This window comes from Asterias amurensis, chromosome 21 (assembly GCF_032118995.1).
Source record: "Asterias amurensis chromosome 21, ASM3211899v1".
In the NCBI taxonomy this organism is placed as follows: Eukaryota; Metazoa; Echinodermata; class Asteroidea; order Forcipulatida; family Asteriidae; genus Asterias; species Asterias amurensis.
Window position 1 is genome coordinate 12,680,418 of NC_092668.1, and position 13,731 is coordinate 12,694,148.

General features: G+C 40.4%; 1 protein-coding gene across 1 annotated transcript; it reads left to right on the forward strand.

Annotated features, from left to right (window-relative positions):
- Nucleotides 1–299: 299 nt before the first annotated feature.
- On the forward strand, nucleotides 300–13,440 carry LOC139953068 (uncharacterized). Its single transcript, XM_071952466.1, has 14 exons — nucleotides 300–898; nucleotides 1,805–1,863; nucleotides 5,584–5,710; nucleotides 5,898–5,972; nucleotides 6,071–6,159; nucleotides 6,613–6,686; nucleotides 6,994–7,166; nucleotides 7,429–7,496; nucleotides 9,119–9,196; nucleotides 9,961–10,021; nucleotides 10,408–10,522; nucleotides 10,910–10,998; nucleotides 11,466–11,531; nucleotides 12,268–13,440. Exons 1-14 carry the CDS (start codon nucleotides 881–883, stop codon nucleotides 12,553–12,555), a joined length of 1,380 nt encoding a protein of 459 aa, XP_071808567.1. The 5' UTR covers nucleotides 300–880; the 3' UTR covers nucleotides 12,556–13,440.
- Nucleotides 13,441–13,731: the final 291 nt, after the last annotated feature.

The window sequence follows — 13,731 nt, forward strand, 5'->3', positions numbered from 1 at the left end:
TACAAAATAAGATTGTATGCTAACAATGTTGTTTTGAGTTTTACCAAGTGTCAAGTGCCTTTAACGGAATAGTAATAGCAATGATGAGTAAAATGTTACAGGGCAACATCCCAAAGGCCCGATGTCTATAAATAAATCATCTCTATCATCTATCAGGGTTTTAATAAACTGTCAGCCCATTAACAAAGAGTACTGATTTAGGCCCGCAGGGCATTCTGTTGTGTCCCAATCCGGTTACAGGTTGCGTAATGACGACTGGTCGTCTAAAAACACGGAACAATATATACGCCCCGTGAAGACCTTTGTGTTTGCGATGTCCACCAGTTCAATCAATCCAGTTGACCGACAGGAGCGCTTTCGCACCCCGGTCTGAGTTTGTGAGGTGATGGTATAATTGGGATAGTTATCCCTGCGTTCTAGAGGGAAAATTAGGAGGATTTTGTTTCTGTGAGAGAGGAAAGTCTTGGATATTTATTGTTCATCTTCAGTGATGGAAAATATTCAATTTTACGCGTCTATGAACTCAGTTGAGGAACAAAGCTAATTCCGAAGAGTTGTTCAGTTGCTAGCCTGGCTTAGAGTAAAGAGAACTCCGGGCGACGTGCTGATGATGTCATGCAAACTTTCAGGAAGTACTACAAAATAACTGGAGTAAAACCGGACCTTGTGCTAAGATCTTGGAATACTAAATACTAAATATGAATTGAACAAGAAGCTAGCCCAAATAGTGACTGTTGAAATCTAAGTAGGCCGCGCGAGCCATCGGACAGACTACGCCCAAAGGACGAACCCTTGTGGACGAAACTTCTGTTGTGGACTTGTACCAAATCATAATATCTCTCCATAAAAAACGGCTTGCGTTAGAAACCAACAGTGAACGATGATGACGCCTAAACAAGTAAGTTTTCCATGCCAAATTCTTAAAGCCATTGGACACTTTCGGTAAACAGTATTGTCCAAGGCCCACACTTCGTGTATCACAACTTATATATTAACAAACCTGTAAAAATTTAGGCTCAATCGGTCATCGGATTCGGGAGAAAATAACTAGAAAACCCACCCTTGTTTCCGCACGCTTCGCCGCGTCATGAGTTTAAAATAATTCCGTAATTCTCGATATCGAGAATTGATACTGTTTTAATGTTTTCTCAAAAAGTAAAGCATTTCATGGACTCATTTTCAAGAGAAGTCTTTCACCATTACCTTCTGTAAACCCTGTAGGTTATTTGTAAATCTGTTAACTTTTTTTGGGTTCTGTTCCGAAAGTGTCCAATGGCTTTAAAGGGCCCCGTCACACGAGGCAAGTAAGTTTTATAGACAACTTGGAGGCAATCAACTGCAGTGTCATGCTGCACGACCACTTCTTGGCTTGGTAGACATGAGTCATATGTTTGCAAACAGTGTCTTACGTTTCCCAGAATAGTGTGAGCATGAAAATGTGCATTGCACTTTCTCTTAGGAGATTGTTGCTTGTAAATTGCTTCGTATGTGACAAGGGGCTATAACGAAACTCAGACCTTGCTCTAGGCCAGACTTTATAGCGACCATTTCACGATTTCAACTGTTGTTAGTTTGTCAAATCATAGGCCTTCTCTCAGGTTGCTTACCTATCACTTTAGTTGTGCTTTTGTGTTTTTGTTTTTTACTTGAGAATTAATACGCTGAGGTATGAGGTCAAAATCGTTTTTCATTGATAGGCCCACAATCGGTAATAATGTTGCTTGGTAAGCAATTTGCAAACGACCATGGAGCAATAAATCAAAGTTTTTAGACGCATTTTTCAATTAATTTGTTTTCCTTTCAGGCACGGTGGAAGTTCATCCGGGCAGTGCGCATGATCATCATGCAAATTACACTCAACAAGTAAGTTCACTTTATTATACTATTATAAATGAATGATGAAAGTTTTATTTGTTTAAATACAAGCTTTAATTTATGCCTTCACACTTTGCATATTTTGTGATTTGATCGGTTGGTGAAGTGCGTTATAATTATAAGGGGTTCGACAGAGGACAAATCTTAGCCGTGGTTCGAAAACGCCGGCCAACGAGTTTCAAACCGTCCGTTTGAAATAAATGCACTGCACGTGCTCTGCATTGCAAATTGCCCCGTGTGTATGAGTTTTGTGTCAAAGCGCTAATTAAATCTAAAAAGTCAGTTTCGCTCAACTGACGAGGACATTATTTTGAATTTGACATTTTGTACACATCCCTAGTTAGTTTGTAGTGATCTTTCCTCGCCTTCCACATGACCCTTGAATCCCGCTGGAGCATTTTAATACTTGGGTTTTCAGTCCCTATACTCACAGTGTTTTTTTTTCTTGGAATAATAGTCTGAGGTTTTCCCACATCTAAATCTGAAACTTCCTTCAGTGCCTTGTCTCCATTTGCTTCTAAGTTCAATTTATGATAGGCACTGGCCTCACAAACAGAATAGCTGAAATGGAATGAATAAATTAAAACGTAACTTGTTATCTTAATAAAGGAGAACTTGTATTTAGTAGTCATGGTTACTGCGAAGCCATAAAAGTACTCCTTCACCACCAAGGCATCGGGCTATATTCACACAACAAAATGTTCAGTGTTTCGTGTTAAGTCTTCGTTTGAATTGTCGCAGTCTTTCTTCCTCTGCTTGCCTCTGCACGGAAGAAAATCTTGGAGTGTTATATTTATAGAATTCTAAGGTGGAGTTGGGACGTCATTATACATATTATTGCACTCATTACAAATCGATCAAGCACTACTCGACAAGCAAGGCAAACAAATCAAAGTTATCGATGGCAGAAACAAGTTTCACATAAGCGCAAATAAGACGGGCACCAGTCATACCAAATGCAGAATACTGTTGGTTTTGGCTGGTATGCGTATATCCACTAAGCAAAATGTTAATCTGTGCTTGCAGAAACCTCTCATTTGCATGTTTATGCGTCGGTGTATATATCCCATCTGGACTGTAAGTACGCTGGAAGGCCACTCGAAAGCCCAAGTAAATACTTCAACATTTTGTTGGCTTCTGGCAAAATCAACATTTTTCATGGACACTCTTGCAAATGTACCTTGTTTAAAAGATTGTGTTCGTGAGTGGGAATGCAGGTATGAGCTTGCTCCAAATGACTGACTGATGTCTGGTTTTGGTGAGCCATGTTTTATATCGATGGTTTTACTTTGAAAACAAAGAAGACAAATCGAGAAGGGTATAATTTTGGTAATAATTGTCAAAGACCAGGGCCCAATTTCATAGCGCTAAAATTCTGCTTAGCATGAAATTTCTTCCTTGATAAAAACAGGATTACCAACCATATTTCCATTTATTGCAAATTGCTTGTTACTGGTATTCAGCTGTTGTTTGCTCATATCCTGAGAAAACCACGTGGAAATTTGGTTGGTAATTCTGTTTTTATCGGGGCCAAAATGTCATGCTAAGCAAATTTGTGTGCTTAGCAGCGCTATAAAATTGGTCCCAGTATCCTCACTTGGTGTATCCCAACATATGCATACAATAACAAACCTAAGGAGATTTGGGCTCAATTGGTCATCGTAGTTGCAAGATATAAAGAAAGAAAAAACACATTGCACAAAATTGTGTGTTTTAGATGCATGAGAAAGGTTTCATGCCTGAAGCCTTTCTCGGATTCAAACTTTTGGTTGAAAATTTACCTCAGAGTCTGTCTCTAATGCTAAAACTATAAGTTGCTTCAAAGGGGGCCACTTCTAAAAATGTTGTTTTTTAATACCAATAGCTTTCCAGTGCTATTTACCAGGTAAGTTTACATGGTCAAACAGTTTTGGAGTAATTACCACAGGTATACCCCCTTTAAGAACGTCAAACTGTTTGTGTGTGAAAACCCGAACTGACTTTAGAATCTCCAAATCAATTTCGCAGGCCGAATACTTCCGTTTTTCTGAACCAAGTGTGAGATTCAGGCGACAATAACAGTAATGACTTCTCGCAGAGTTTCTTTTTGTGTGTTGTGACTTTTTTGTTGACAACTTTACTTTAGCCACTTGCTTGAGAAAAATTCTAAAGACCGCCAGGTCGATGGAACACATTCTTCTCAGTCCCCAACACTTGTATGTTTTCACCAAGGTGTAAGGCATGCTTACTGGTGATAGAGGAGGAATTCTTTGTCCTGTTTTGTAAATTGTTCTGGTGGTGATTTTAGAGTGCACGCAAGGGTTCGTTAATTCTTTGATAACAGTCAAACAGGGATGGACAAAGGGCGTTAGTTGTGGCTGTTGGTGCGAGGCTAACGTTTTCAGTTGCGGTTCAGAAACTTTGAGGTGACTTTTAGAAAATGACTTCACAGAAGATTATTAGAAAGATTCTGCTAGGGTCGAAACGTCAGGCCATTAACAATTTTTTGTTTGCATTTATACCATAGTTATTTTGGTTGTTAGGTTGCTTGCAATATAATTGGTGACATCTCCCCGTAAAACAAAAGCTTTGTTCTTCCTTTTGAAGGACAAAAACACTAGAGATGTTTCCATTCGGAAAAATACATAAAATGATTAGCCGCAATAGGGTAAAGTTTCAAGGATACAAAGTGGAATGGCCCTATTTATTGGCCATATAAGAAATAAGGCACCATAAATAATATGGCACGGGTAATTTCATGTTTTAATTGTACGCAACAACAGTTCATGTTGTTGTTGCTCCTGAATTGTGGAACAAGCTGCCGTGTGTTATCAGGGAAATAGCATCTACTGCGACCTTCCAGCGCCAGTTTAAAACTCACCCTTTTCCCAGCTTGTGATTTGTTGAAATGTGTTTTATTTTGTTACTCCTGTTTAAAACCTGTTGTTGATTGCTAGGCGCTGTGTTCTTTGTAGAGCGCCATATGTCTAATAGGCCCCCTATAGGTTTTCACGGCCAATAATACAAAAAAAAGTCTCGAAATCAAATTCGTGGAAAATTACTTCTTTCTCGTAAACTTCACTTCAGAGGGAGCAGTTTCTCACAATGTTTTATACTATCAACAGCTCCCCGTTACTCGTTACCAAGAAAGGTTTTAGGCTAATAATTATTTTGAGTAATTACCAATAGTGTCCACTGCCTTTAACACCGGCTCAATTTCGTTTGAAAATGTATGCTCTGTTGAACCAACATCCAACAGTCAAAAGGAGTAGGTCTCTAATTACAATTCCAACAGTTTGGCATTCACTGGTCAAAACAAGATAATTAAATTTCACAAGGCCGTAAGACTCATTCAATTTTGTAAAAGCAGCACCCCAGCAGCAAGAGCTGGTCAACCATTCCATTTTATCAAATGTAAATAGCAGGCCTGTTCTTTCACGAAGGCAAAGAAGGCGACTGCCTCCATGTCCTCTGCTCATTGCCTTGGTGCCCTTGAAATGCTCCAGTAGAAACGTACAATTTCCTCATTAGGGTGCCCTTAACCAACTTAGGAGAAAATGCCTTGGTGCCCTTGCCCTTTCAATAACAAAGCATGCGGGCCTGAAACAGGTAGTATAAATTCAACTAAAGAATGGTCAAAGTACGGTCTTGAATGCCTACAAATGAAATAGAATGACTGAAATGCCCATATGCAATACTTTGATTTTTGTTTGTTTATTTGATTCACAGAGCGACGGCCGATGTCGAAGAGGAAGACCAGATCCTCTCGTTTAACTCCCACTCCTCAGGGACAGATGGCACTGGAACAATCGAGCAACTCACTTTCGATAAGAAATACTTCCGAGCAAAACGAGAGGTGAGGTGCTCTCAAATCAAAGATACTGAACCATATATTGCTTCTCTTAACCAGGTGTACAAGGGGTATACTGCTAATTTGTGCTTATAGTTCAAAACTGGTTAGCAAAATGTCCTGTCTCAAACGAGTAGGTCACGCACTTAAATAGTTAACAAAATATCTTCATTTGCTTTTCTTAATTTCTCAGACCCGCATCACACAAGACGTGAAGAACTTTCTCAGCATAGAGCCCGAGGACCGCAAGCCATCTCAGCTCAAATTGGTGAGGATGAAGTCATTTCCATTTCCAGTACGAAAAAAACTGCATCTTTTATGCACAATTTCACTAAACAATGCTATCTGAAATTTTTCCCCTCTCAGGCTCTGCACGGTCTCCAGTCAATCTCCTCATTTGCAGAGTACCCTCTTCACATCCAAGAGAAACTTGTCCGTGTTGCGTTCTTCTACAAGTAGGTTACACCCCTATGTCCCGACACCCCTTTAGCCCTCTTCACACCATATTTCTTATCACCGGTGAATACAGCCCAGGGGAGGTCCTCTTTCACACTGTTCCCGCCTAGGTCCCTATTCCACACAGTTCCGGCTGCATGTTTCAAGAATACCCCAGGGTTTTATCGCTTATTCCTACTACAGAGCAGGGGCGGCTATTCCCCGTGGTTTGCCCATTTGCAGGGGCAGACCGGGGGTAAAGCCCTCATAGTATGAAAAGGACGTCTGTTGGGCCCCAGTAGTGTGAAAAAGGCCTCATGTTCCGACACCCCTATAATCTGGCACACCTATAACTTGGCAGTCCCAAGTTCCAAGACCCCTATGTTCCCGCACCTCTATGTTCTGACACGTGTTCCAACACACTTATGTTCCAAAACCCCTTGGTTTAACGTTGGTTTCATTTTCTCTTGCAGCATACCAGCAAAGAGAGTTATTATCCGTCAAGGTCAAAAGGCAGAGATCTTCTATTTCTTGATTACTGGATCGGGTAAGAACTTTTCATTAGATCTGATTAGATCAACCTCAAGCTGCTTTAAACAATCCAACATAAATCCATCTCAGCCTGCGTAGGTTCCATTTATACATCTGGGTCAAGAGAAGCAATTTATGGTTAATTGTGTTATGAAAGCATGCAGCTATGAAAGGGAATCAAACCCCCAACTCTGAAGAGTGATTAGGCCATCAGAACCTAAGTCCACTGCCCTAGACCGATCAGCCACGACCCGACTCTACCCATTACACCATCTTCCCTCTTATATTTGCAATACAAACAAAAAAATTGTTGCTTCCTCCAGCTGTTGTGACACGTTCAGATGCAGACCGCATCACCAAGGAGCCTTGTACCAAAGTGATACAGATCCTCCGCAAAGGCGAATGCTTCGGAGAGCCAGAATTGCTCCACAATATCAAACGGACGAGCACCATCACTGCTGAGGTGCCTTGTGAGCTTATTGCTATTGAAATGGAGGTAGGTTGGTGCCTAGACTTGGCAAAAGTTTCTGAACTTTCTCATCCCTATACTTTAGCAGTCAGTGAGATCAATTGAAGAAGAGGTTCCTTTGCACTTCTTCCCTCAGTTGAAAGATTTTCTGGCATCCAGGGGTAAAGCATTCCAAGTGTGAACGGGTTGGCTGTTATTCCCCCAGGGAATGGAGTAGTGTTAAACAGGCTTAAAGTATCAAACAAGCAGAACTCTTGATCTTTCATTTCATCTTACTCCTTCATGGCAGGATTTCTTTGATATGTTCATGGGAGATGGAGATCACGGCAAGGAAATGGAGCACATCAAATTCTTGAGGTAAGAAGCAGAACTTACTTCCAGAGCCGTATAAGCTTTGAAAAAGTGTCTCTTATTGCCCTTCCCAAGAAGGGAACTCAGCAAACTCGAACAAGGGGATATAAACACCAAGCTGGCAACAGCCAACTACTCTCATACACACATTGGTTTAACGTCTTTGATTATTATGAGGTTCAAAGAACCAAGAAATTGTGATTGAGTAACTAGAAGACAATACTTATTTAAGTCATTGTGAAATCAGTGGTTAGCTTGGTAAGGATTCGAACCCACAACTTTCTAAATGCAGTCTAACCACTGGACCACAGTGACACTGCCAGGCCTAGTTTGAAACGGCGATTTCGGCTACAGCTAAGGCTAGATAAGCGCGTCTGCCAGTATTGGAAAATAGGCAGACACATGCAATCTAACAACCAATTCTTATACAGCGCATTTCACAATAACCGTATCAATGCTCTTTACACGAGTGCCCAGGGGTTGATTTCACAAAGAGTTAGGACTCGTCTTATCTCGAGTTAGGATGAGTAACTCGTCTTAACTTAGGATTAGTCTTAAGGTCTGCATGCTACAGTGCAGGGTTGGGACTCGTCCTAAGTCCTAAGATTAGTCTTAAGTTAGGAAGAGTTTTGTGAAATCGACGGTTGGTCATAGGGCCAATAACATCCCTTTTTTAATGTTCCTCAGCTCCCTTGGGAGTATACAACCTGGGCAACAGTTTATATCGCTCCAAAGGCTTTTTCATTCACAATATCAACCTCTACCCTCGCAGGTACCCATTTATACCCCTGGGTGAAGAGAAGCAACTATAGTAAAGTATCTTCCTCAAGGACACAAGTGTCACGACCGGGATTCGAACCCACACTCCGGTGAATTAGCACCAGAACTGGAATTCGATGCTCTTAACCACTCGGCCATGACACTCTAGTTGTAGCTGTAGCTGAAGACGCCATTTCAGACACATCCTTACACTGAGGGAACTTACTAAATCGTCTTCATTCTCTTTGCCTTGTCTTGTGCCTCTCGCTATGTAGTTCCTCTCTCTTCCAGCTCTGTATATCACAGTCATGCTCCAGGTAGTCTTTGGTCTGCAAAATCAATTGGTGATAGCAAAGTTATAGTCTTTGAGGTAAATGGGTACCTGTGAGGGCAGAGTTGGTTCTCGTGATTGATTAGCTTTGATTGCGCTACATATTTGGCGGCACAGGCTGTATACTCCCCAGGGAGCTGAAATGGTTTAAGGAATGATTTTAAGACCCAGTGACCAGGGGTAAGCGCCATGATGCGCTGTATGACGAACAGCGCTATATAAGAAGCCACTATTGTTATTATTATTATATCAAATAAATCAATTCAATATAAACCACCAGGGAAACTGACTGTGTAAATTTTTGAAATGATTTTTGGGGTTGAACAAAGAATTGACTAGAGTGGGATTCGAACCAACGACCTCCGGATTAACGTGCCGGCGCTCTACCAACTGAGCTATCTAGCCCTATGTTGGCTAGTTTGTCCCTATTTTGTCAATATCTTTGATCAGGGGTGCCAGTCAGAAGCCGTTCAACAGTTAACTGCCAACATAGGGCTTTAACGCCTTGTGTTTGATGAACTTTTTGTTTTTGTTTTAGGTTATTGCCTTTGCTAAAGGGATGGCCAGTGCGCAAACTGAATGAACATCCACAAATGGGACTCTTCCACTTTTTCAAGTAGGTATAATTAATTAGCCAATCGAAGGCAATGCTTTCCCTTAATTATGCCAGTTTTTTGTTATTATTGTATATTTCTGGTAGTGAAACCAAGGATGCTTCACAAGTGAACTTGAAGCCATTGGACACTTTCGGAACAGAACATTTTTTTAAAGTTCACAGATTTACAAATAACTTACAGGGTTTACAGAAGGTAATGGTGAAAGACTTCCCTTGAAATATTATTCCATGAAATGCTTTACTTTTTGAGAAAACATCAAAACAATTATCAATTCTTGATATTGAAAATAACAGATTTATTTTAAACACATGTCATGATGTGGAAACGTGCGAAATCAAGGGTTGGTTTTCCCGTTATTTTCTCCCGACTCTGATGACCGATTGAGCCTAAATTTTCACAGGTTTGTTATTTTATATTATAAGTTGTGATACACGAAGTGTGGGCCTTTGGACAAACTGTTTACCGAAAGTGTCCAATGGCTTTAATCACCGTAGCTCGCAAGCCTGAGGAAACCTGTAAACAAAGGTGCTTGCTGTGTGATCCAGAAACACAGCGATTAACCCTTTACTCTTCCACAATAAGTGTTCTGGGTTCTTTCCCGTGCAATACCATTCTTTGAACACAAGACCTACGGCTTAGCGTCCCATCTAAAGGACAAAGCAATTACTATTAAGTATCTTGCTCACAATTAAACTAATTATATCAACAAATTATTATTCAAATAATAATAATAATATTATAATAATCTTAATATAATTCTCAGACGGGGTGCAGTCATAACAAAAGACAGCAACAACTCAGACTGGATCTATATCGTCAAGTCGGTAAGTTCAAACTATTTACACAAAATTATTTGGGGTTAAAAACAGAAAATTGTACTAGAGAGGGATGCATGAACATGCAACTCCCAGAAAAGTGCCAGCACTCAAACAACTGAGCCATCTATCCCTGAAGTCGGCAGTCCAACTATTTTGTCAATATCTACGCACAAATTCAAAAGCAAATATGAGAACAATTTGAAACTTTGCAGAATAAAAATTAAATTAAGAACTTTGCAGAAACTTGATGGAAGATGACCAAGGCCGAAAGCTGGTAAGCGCAGAAATTTGTCTTGCACATAATCAAGATTGGATTACCAGCCAAAATACTAAGCTGTTAACATTGTCACAGCTGGTGCCCTAATCTAAATCTTACTCATTGCTTTTACTAGGGGTCTTGTCAGGTTATAAAGGAGTTATCCGAGACGAGACCCATCCAGCGTCGGAGTAGTACCTGCCTCGATCCAAACATGAACGAGAAGTTTGCACCCAATGGGCTCAATGTTGGTAAGTAGCTGTTCAATATTCAAAGATTTACTGTGGTGGGTCTGAGAGAGTTGCTAATACCCGGCCCTAGTTAAGTCACAATTAGCTTGCAAGTAGTTTGCGACATGTTTCTAGGAATTTTCAGCTCGGGCACTACAAATTTCCTTGCGGCTGTCAAGTACCGTTGTGGAATCTGGCGGGCATCATGTTAATTTTTACTTTGGACTTAAAACCTGGTGCGGCGATTCGCATTGCAAACTCATTGCCAATAAATCAATTGATGTCTGGCCGATGTCCTGCAGGGTATCCGGACATCGGACAGGTGCCAGGCCAACAGAAGGTTACATGTTCTTCAAACATTTTTAACAGCAAAGTATTTTTTCCCCCTTTTTTTTTGTATTGTTACAGCACCAAAGATAGACAATGGGAGACGTAGGTCATCAGTTAATCCACTAGACACGAGTGGTTTGAAAGTTCCATCATTTGATGACACCAAGGTAATAATAACAATTAGATTGCTCCAAAGGTTTGGAGCAGCTGCATAAAAACACTTGGAAGATGAAGAGTATTGCGGTTTTGTGAGAATCCTTCTGTCTGAGCTGGAACGGACTTTGCGATTAGGCTGGTATGGCATCCATCTCACACTTTCTTTTTCAAATATTTTGAACAACTTTTTTATGGGTCTCCAAATCAAAAATCTGCCTGGAAATAAATGGTGAAAACTAAAGAGCTCTGAGACTCTTTTAAGCTTGGAAACTCTCGCTTTGCAAAGAAACTTCCATTAGAAAACCTTAAAGTCCATGGTAAATTTTTGAAGGGACACCAAGACAAAGATGCCGGGGGGGGGGGGGGGCAACAGCAGCCGTGGCCTCCAGGCCTGCACATTTCTTTTTCCCCCGCAAGTCACCCTCACAACACACTGCAACTAACTTACTGTAATCTTTGTGTATCTTTCTACCCACAGTCTCAGAACGGTGATAAGAAAGTTGTCTTTGTTCAACTTGACATGCTGCTTTCTAAAGACGTATTTGTAAGTATATCAAACAGACTACACTAACTTAGTGTAATCTTTGTGTATCTTTCTACCCCCAGTCTCAGAACGGTGATAAGAAAGTTGTCTTTGTTCAACTTGACATGCTGCTTTCTAAAGACGTATTTGTAAGTATCTCAAACAGACTGCGAAAGTCTTGGTACAGGGACCAAGGGTTTGATTTTGTTTCCTTTGCACAGACAAAAAAAATAATACGACAACCAGAGATTGGTGTTGGTGTATTGAGTTTGGAATACTTCTTAAGGTTTTGAGAGAGCAGAATTACCTGTGGCAAACTGCTTACCGACCTATGGTACAAATGCACAAAATTGTTGACAACACAAATGATAATACAATTAACATCAACAGGTAGACTGGTGTAACAAACGTAGTCAAGTAGAAAGAGATGAAAACAGAGACAGAAAAAGCACACAGGAAAAAGCAAAGGATGAACATTGATGAGTGCGACAAGGAGGCAGGGTTGTAATAATTTTTGATGACCTGTTTTTTTAACAAAATAATGTAATTTAACTACGAGTTTCAACTTTGTATTAAAGGCAGGGTATACTTTTGGTAATTGCAAAGACCAGTATCCTTCCTTTTTGTATCCAAACATATCTACTCAACAGAAGTTTTTATGGTCATTAACTTGCTGAGTAGTTGCCAAAAGTACACACTGACTTTAGGAAGATCAAAAAGAAACTTACTCAGATCTTCCGTTCTCCATGAATTCCAGGGACTGCCGTTCCTTTGCTCCGAGGCCGGAATCACCGACGCTAAGCAGCCCAGTCTCAGCTTGGTCAGCCGCGGTGCCGAAGTCGTCATGCTCAGCAAACGTTTCTTCCTGGAGCACGCCAACCAGTTTGTGATCCGCCACCTCAAGGAGATCGTCCGGCCGTACCCGATGCAGGAGACGCTACAAAAGCACTTGCAGGCCCACACCGACTGGCAACACTTCAAGCAGAAAACCATGTCCAATGCGGTGACGGGTGTCAGACGCAAGTCGGTCACACAACCGCCATGAGGTTATATCTATCACCTGTCGAGGGTGCTCTTCACATGGCTCACCTGAGCGTATCACTGTTCTGAATGAGACAGTGGCTAACACCCGGTTCAGACAGACGTTCCAGAGTTGCACCGAACCATTGAATTAAAAGGACATGTTGCCTTAGTCAGATCGGGGCGAGTTGGTCTATGAAAAGCGTTTGTAACCGTTTGTGATGAAAGGCATATAAATATGTTTTAAAAGTAGAATATAATAATCCACACAAAATATGCCTGGAAATTGTGTGGTTTTTCTTTTACTTTGCGAACTAACAAAAGTCAGCCATTTTGTGAAGTAAAACCATGCAATTTTGAGGCATATTTGTGTGAATTATTAAATTCTACTTTTAAAACGTCTTTCTAATCATATGCATTTTATAACAAGCAGGAACAAATGCTTTTCAAAGACCAACTCGCCCGATCCAAGACAATGTGTCCATTTAAAGTACATGAAAAGTTTGACATCTGAAAACAGTTCAGCCGCGACTGGACATGCTTGAAGTCGAAAGATCAACTGTTGTAGTCGTTCGGTGTGACCCTTGAGCGCCTGTCTGAACCCAGTGTTAAATATCACAACTGCTAACAGTCAGCAGTGATCACCATGTATCAAACATTCTTTCTGAGTTTTTGTACAAAGTTGATTGACGGTATTATGATAATATTATAAGAACATGTGTTTATAATAATTTTGTGAAAAATTGTGAAAATCTGATATTTCTGTGTATTATTATTTGTATAGCAGTTTTGATAAATCCTAGATTGGAAAATTTTGCTGAATATGTTAAAAAAAAATTGCAAGCATGAAGAGGTCATTAACTTTCCAGTTTTTTTTTATCCTAAAAATAAAGTCAGAATTTAAAAAAATTCTTTCGGAAGAAAAATAATACGGACTAGGCTCATTAAAGGGTAACCATATTTTTGGTATTCACTCTTAAAGGAACACGTTGCCTTGGATTGGTCGAGTTGGTCTTTGAAAAGCGTTTGTAACCGTTTTTATAAAATACATATGGGTAGAAAGATGTTGCAAAAGTAGAATACAATGATCCACACAAACATGCCTCGAAATTGCGTGGTTTTCCTTTAACCTCGTCGACTAACACGTCGGCCATTTATGGGGGTCAAAATTTTGACTCCCATAAATGGCCGACCGTGTTAG

Excerpts from the sequence above, each read along its gene's own strand:
- LOC139953068 (XM_071952466.1), top strand. Across the intron at positions 6,160-6,612 it reads CGTGTTGCGTTCTTCTACAA|CATACCAGCAAAGAGAGTTA; the intron begins GTAGGTTACACC and ends TTTCTCTTGCAG. Across the intron at positions 10,022-10,407 it reads GGATCTATATCGTCAAGTCG|GGGTCTTGTCAGGTTATAAA; the intron begins GTAAGTTCAAAC and ends TGCTTTTACTAG.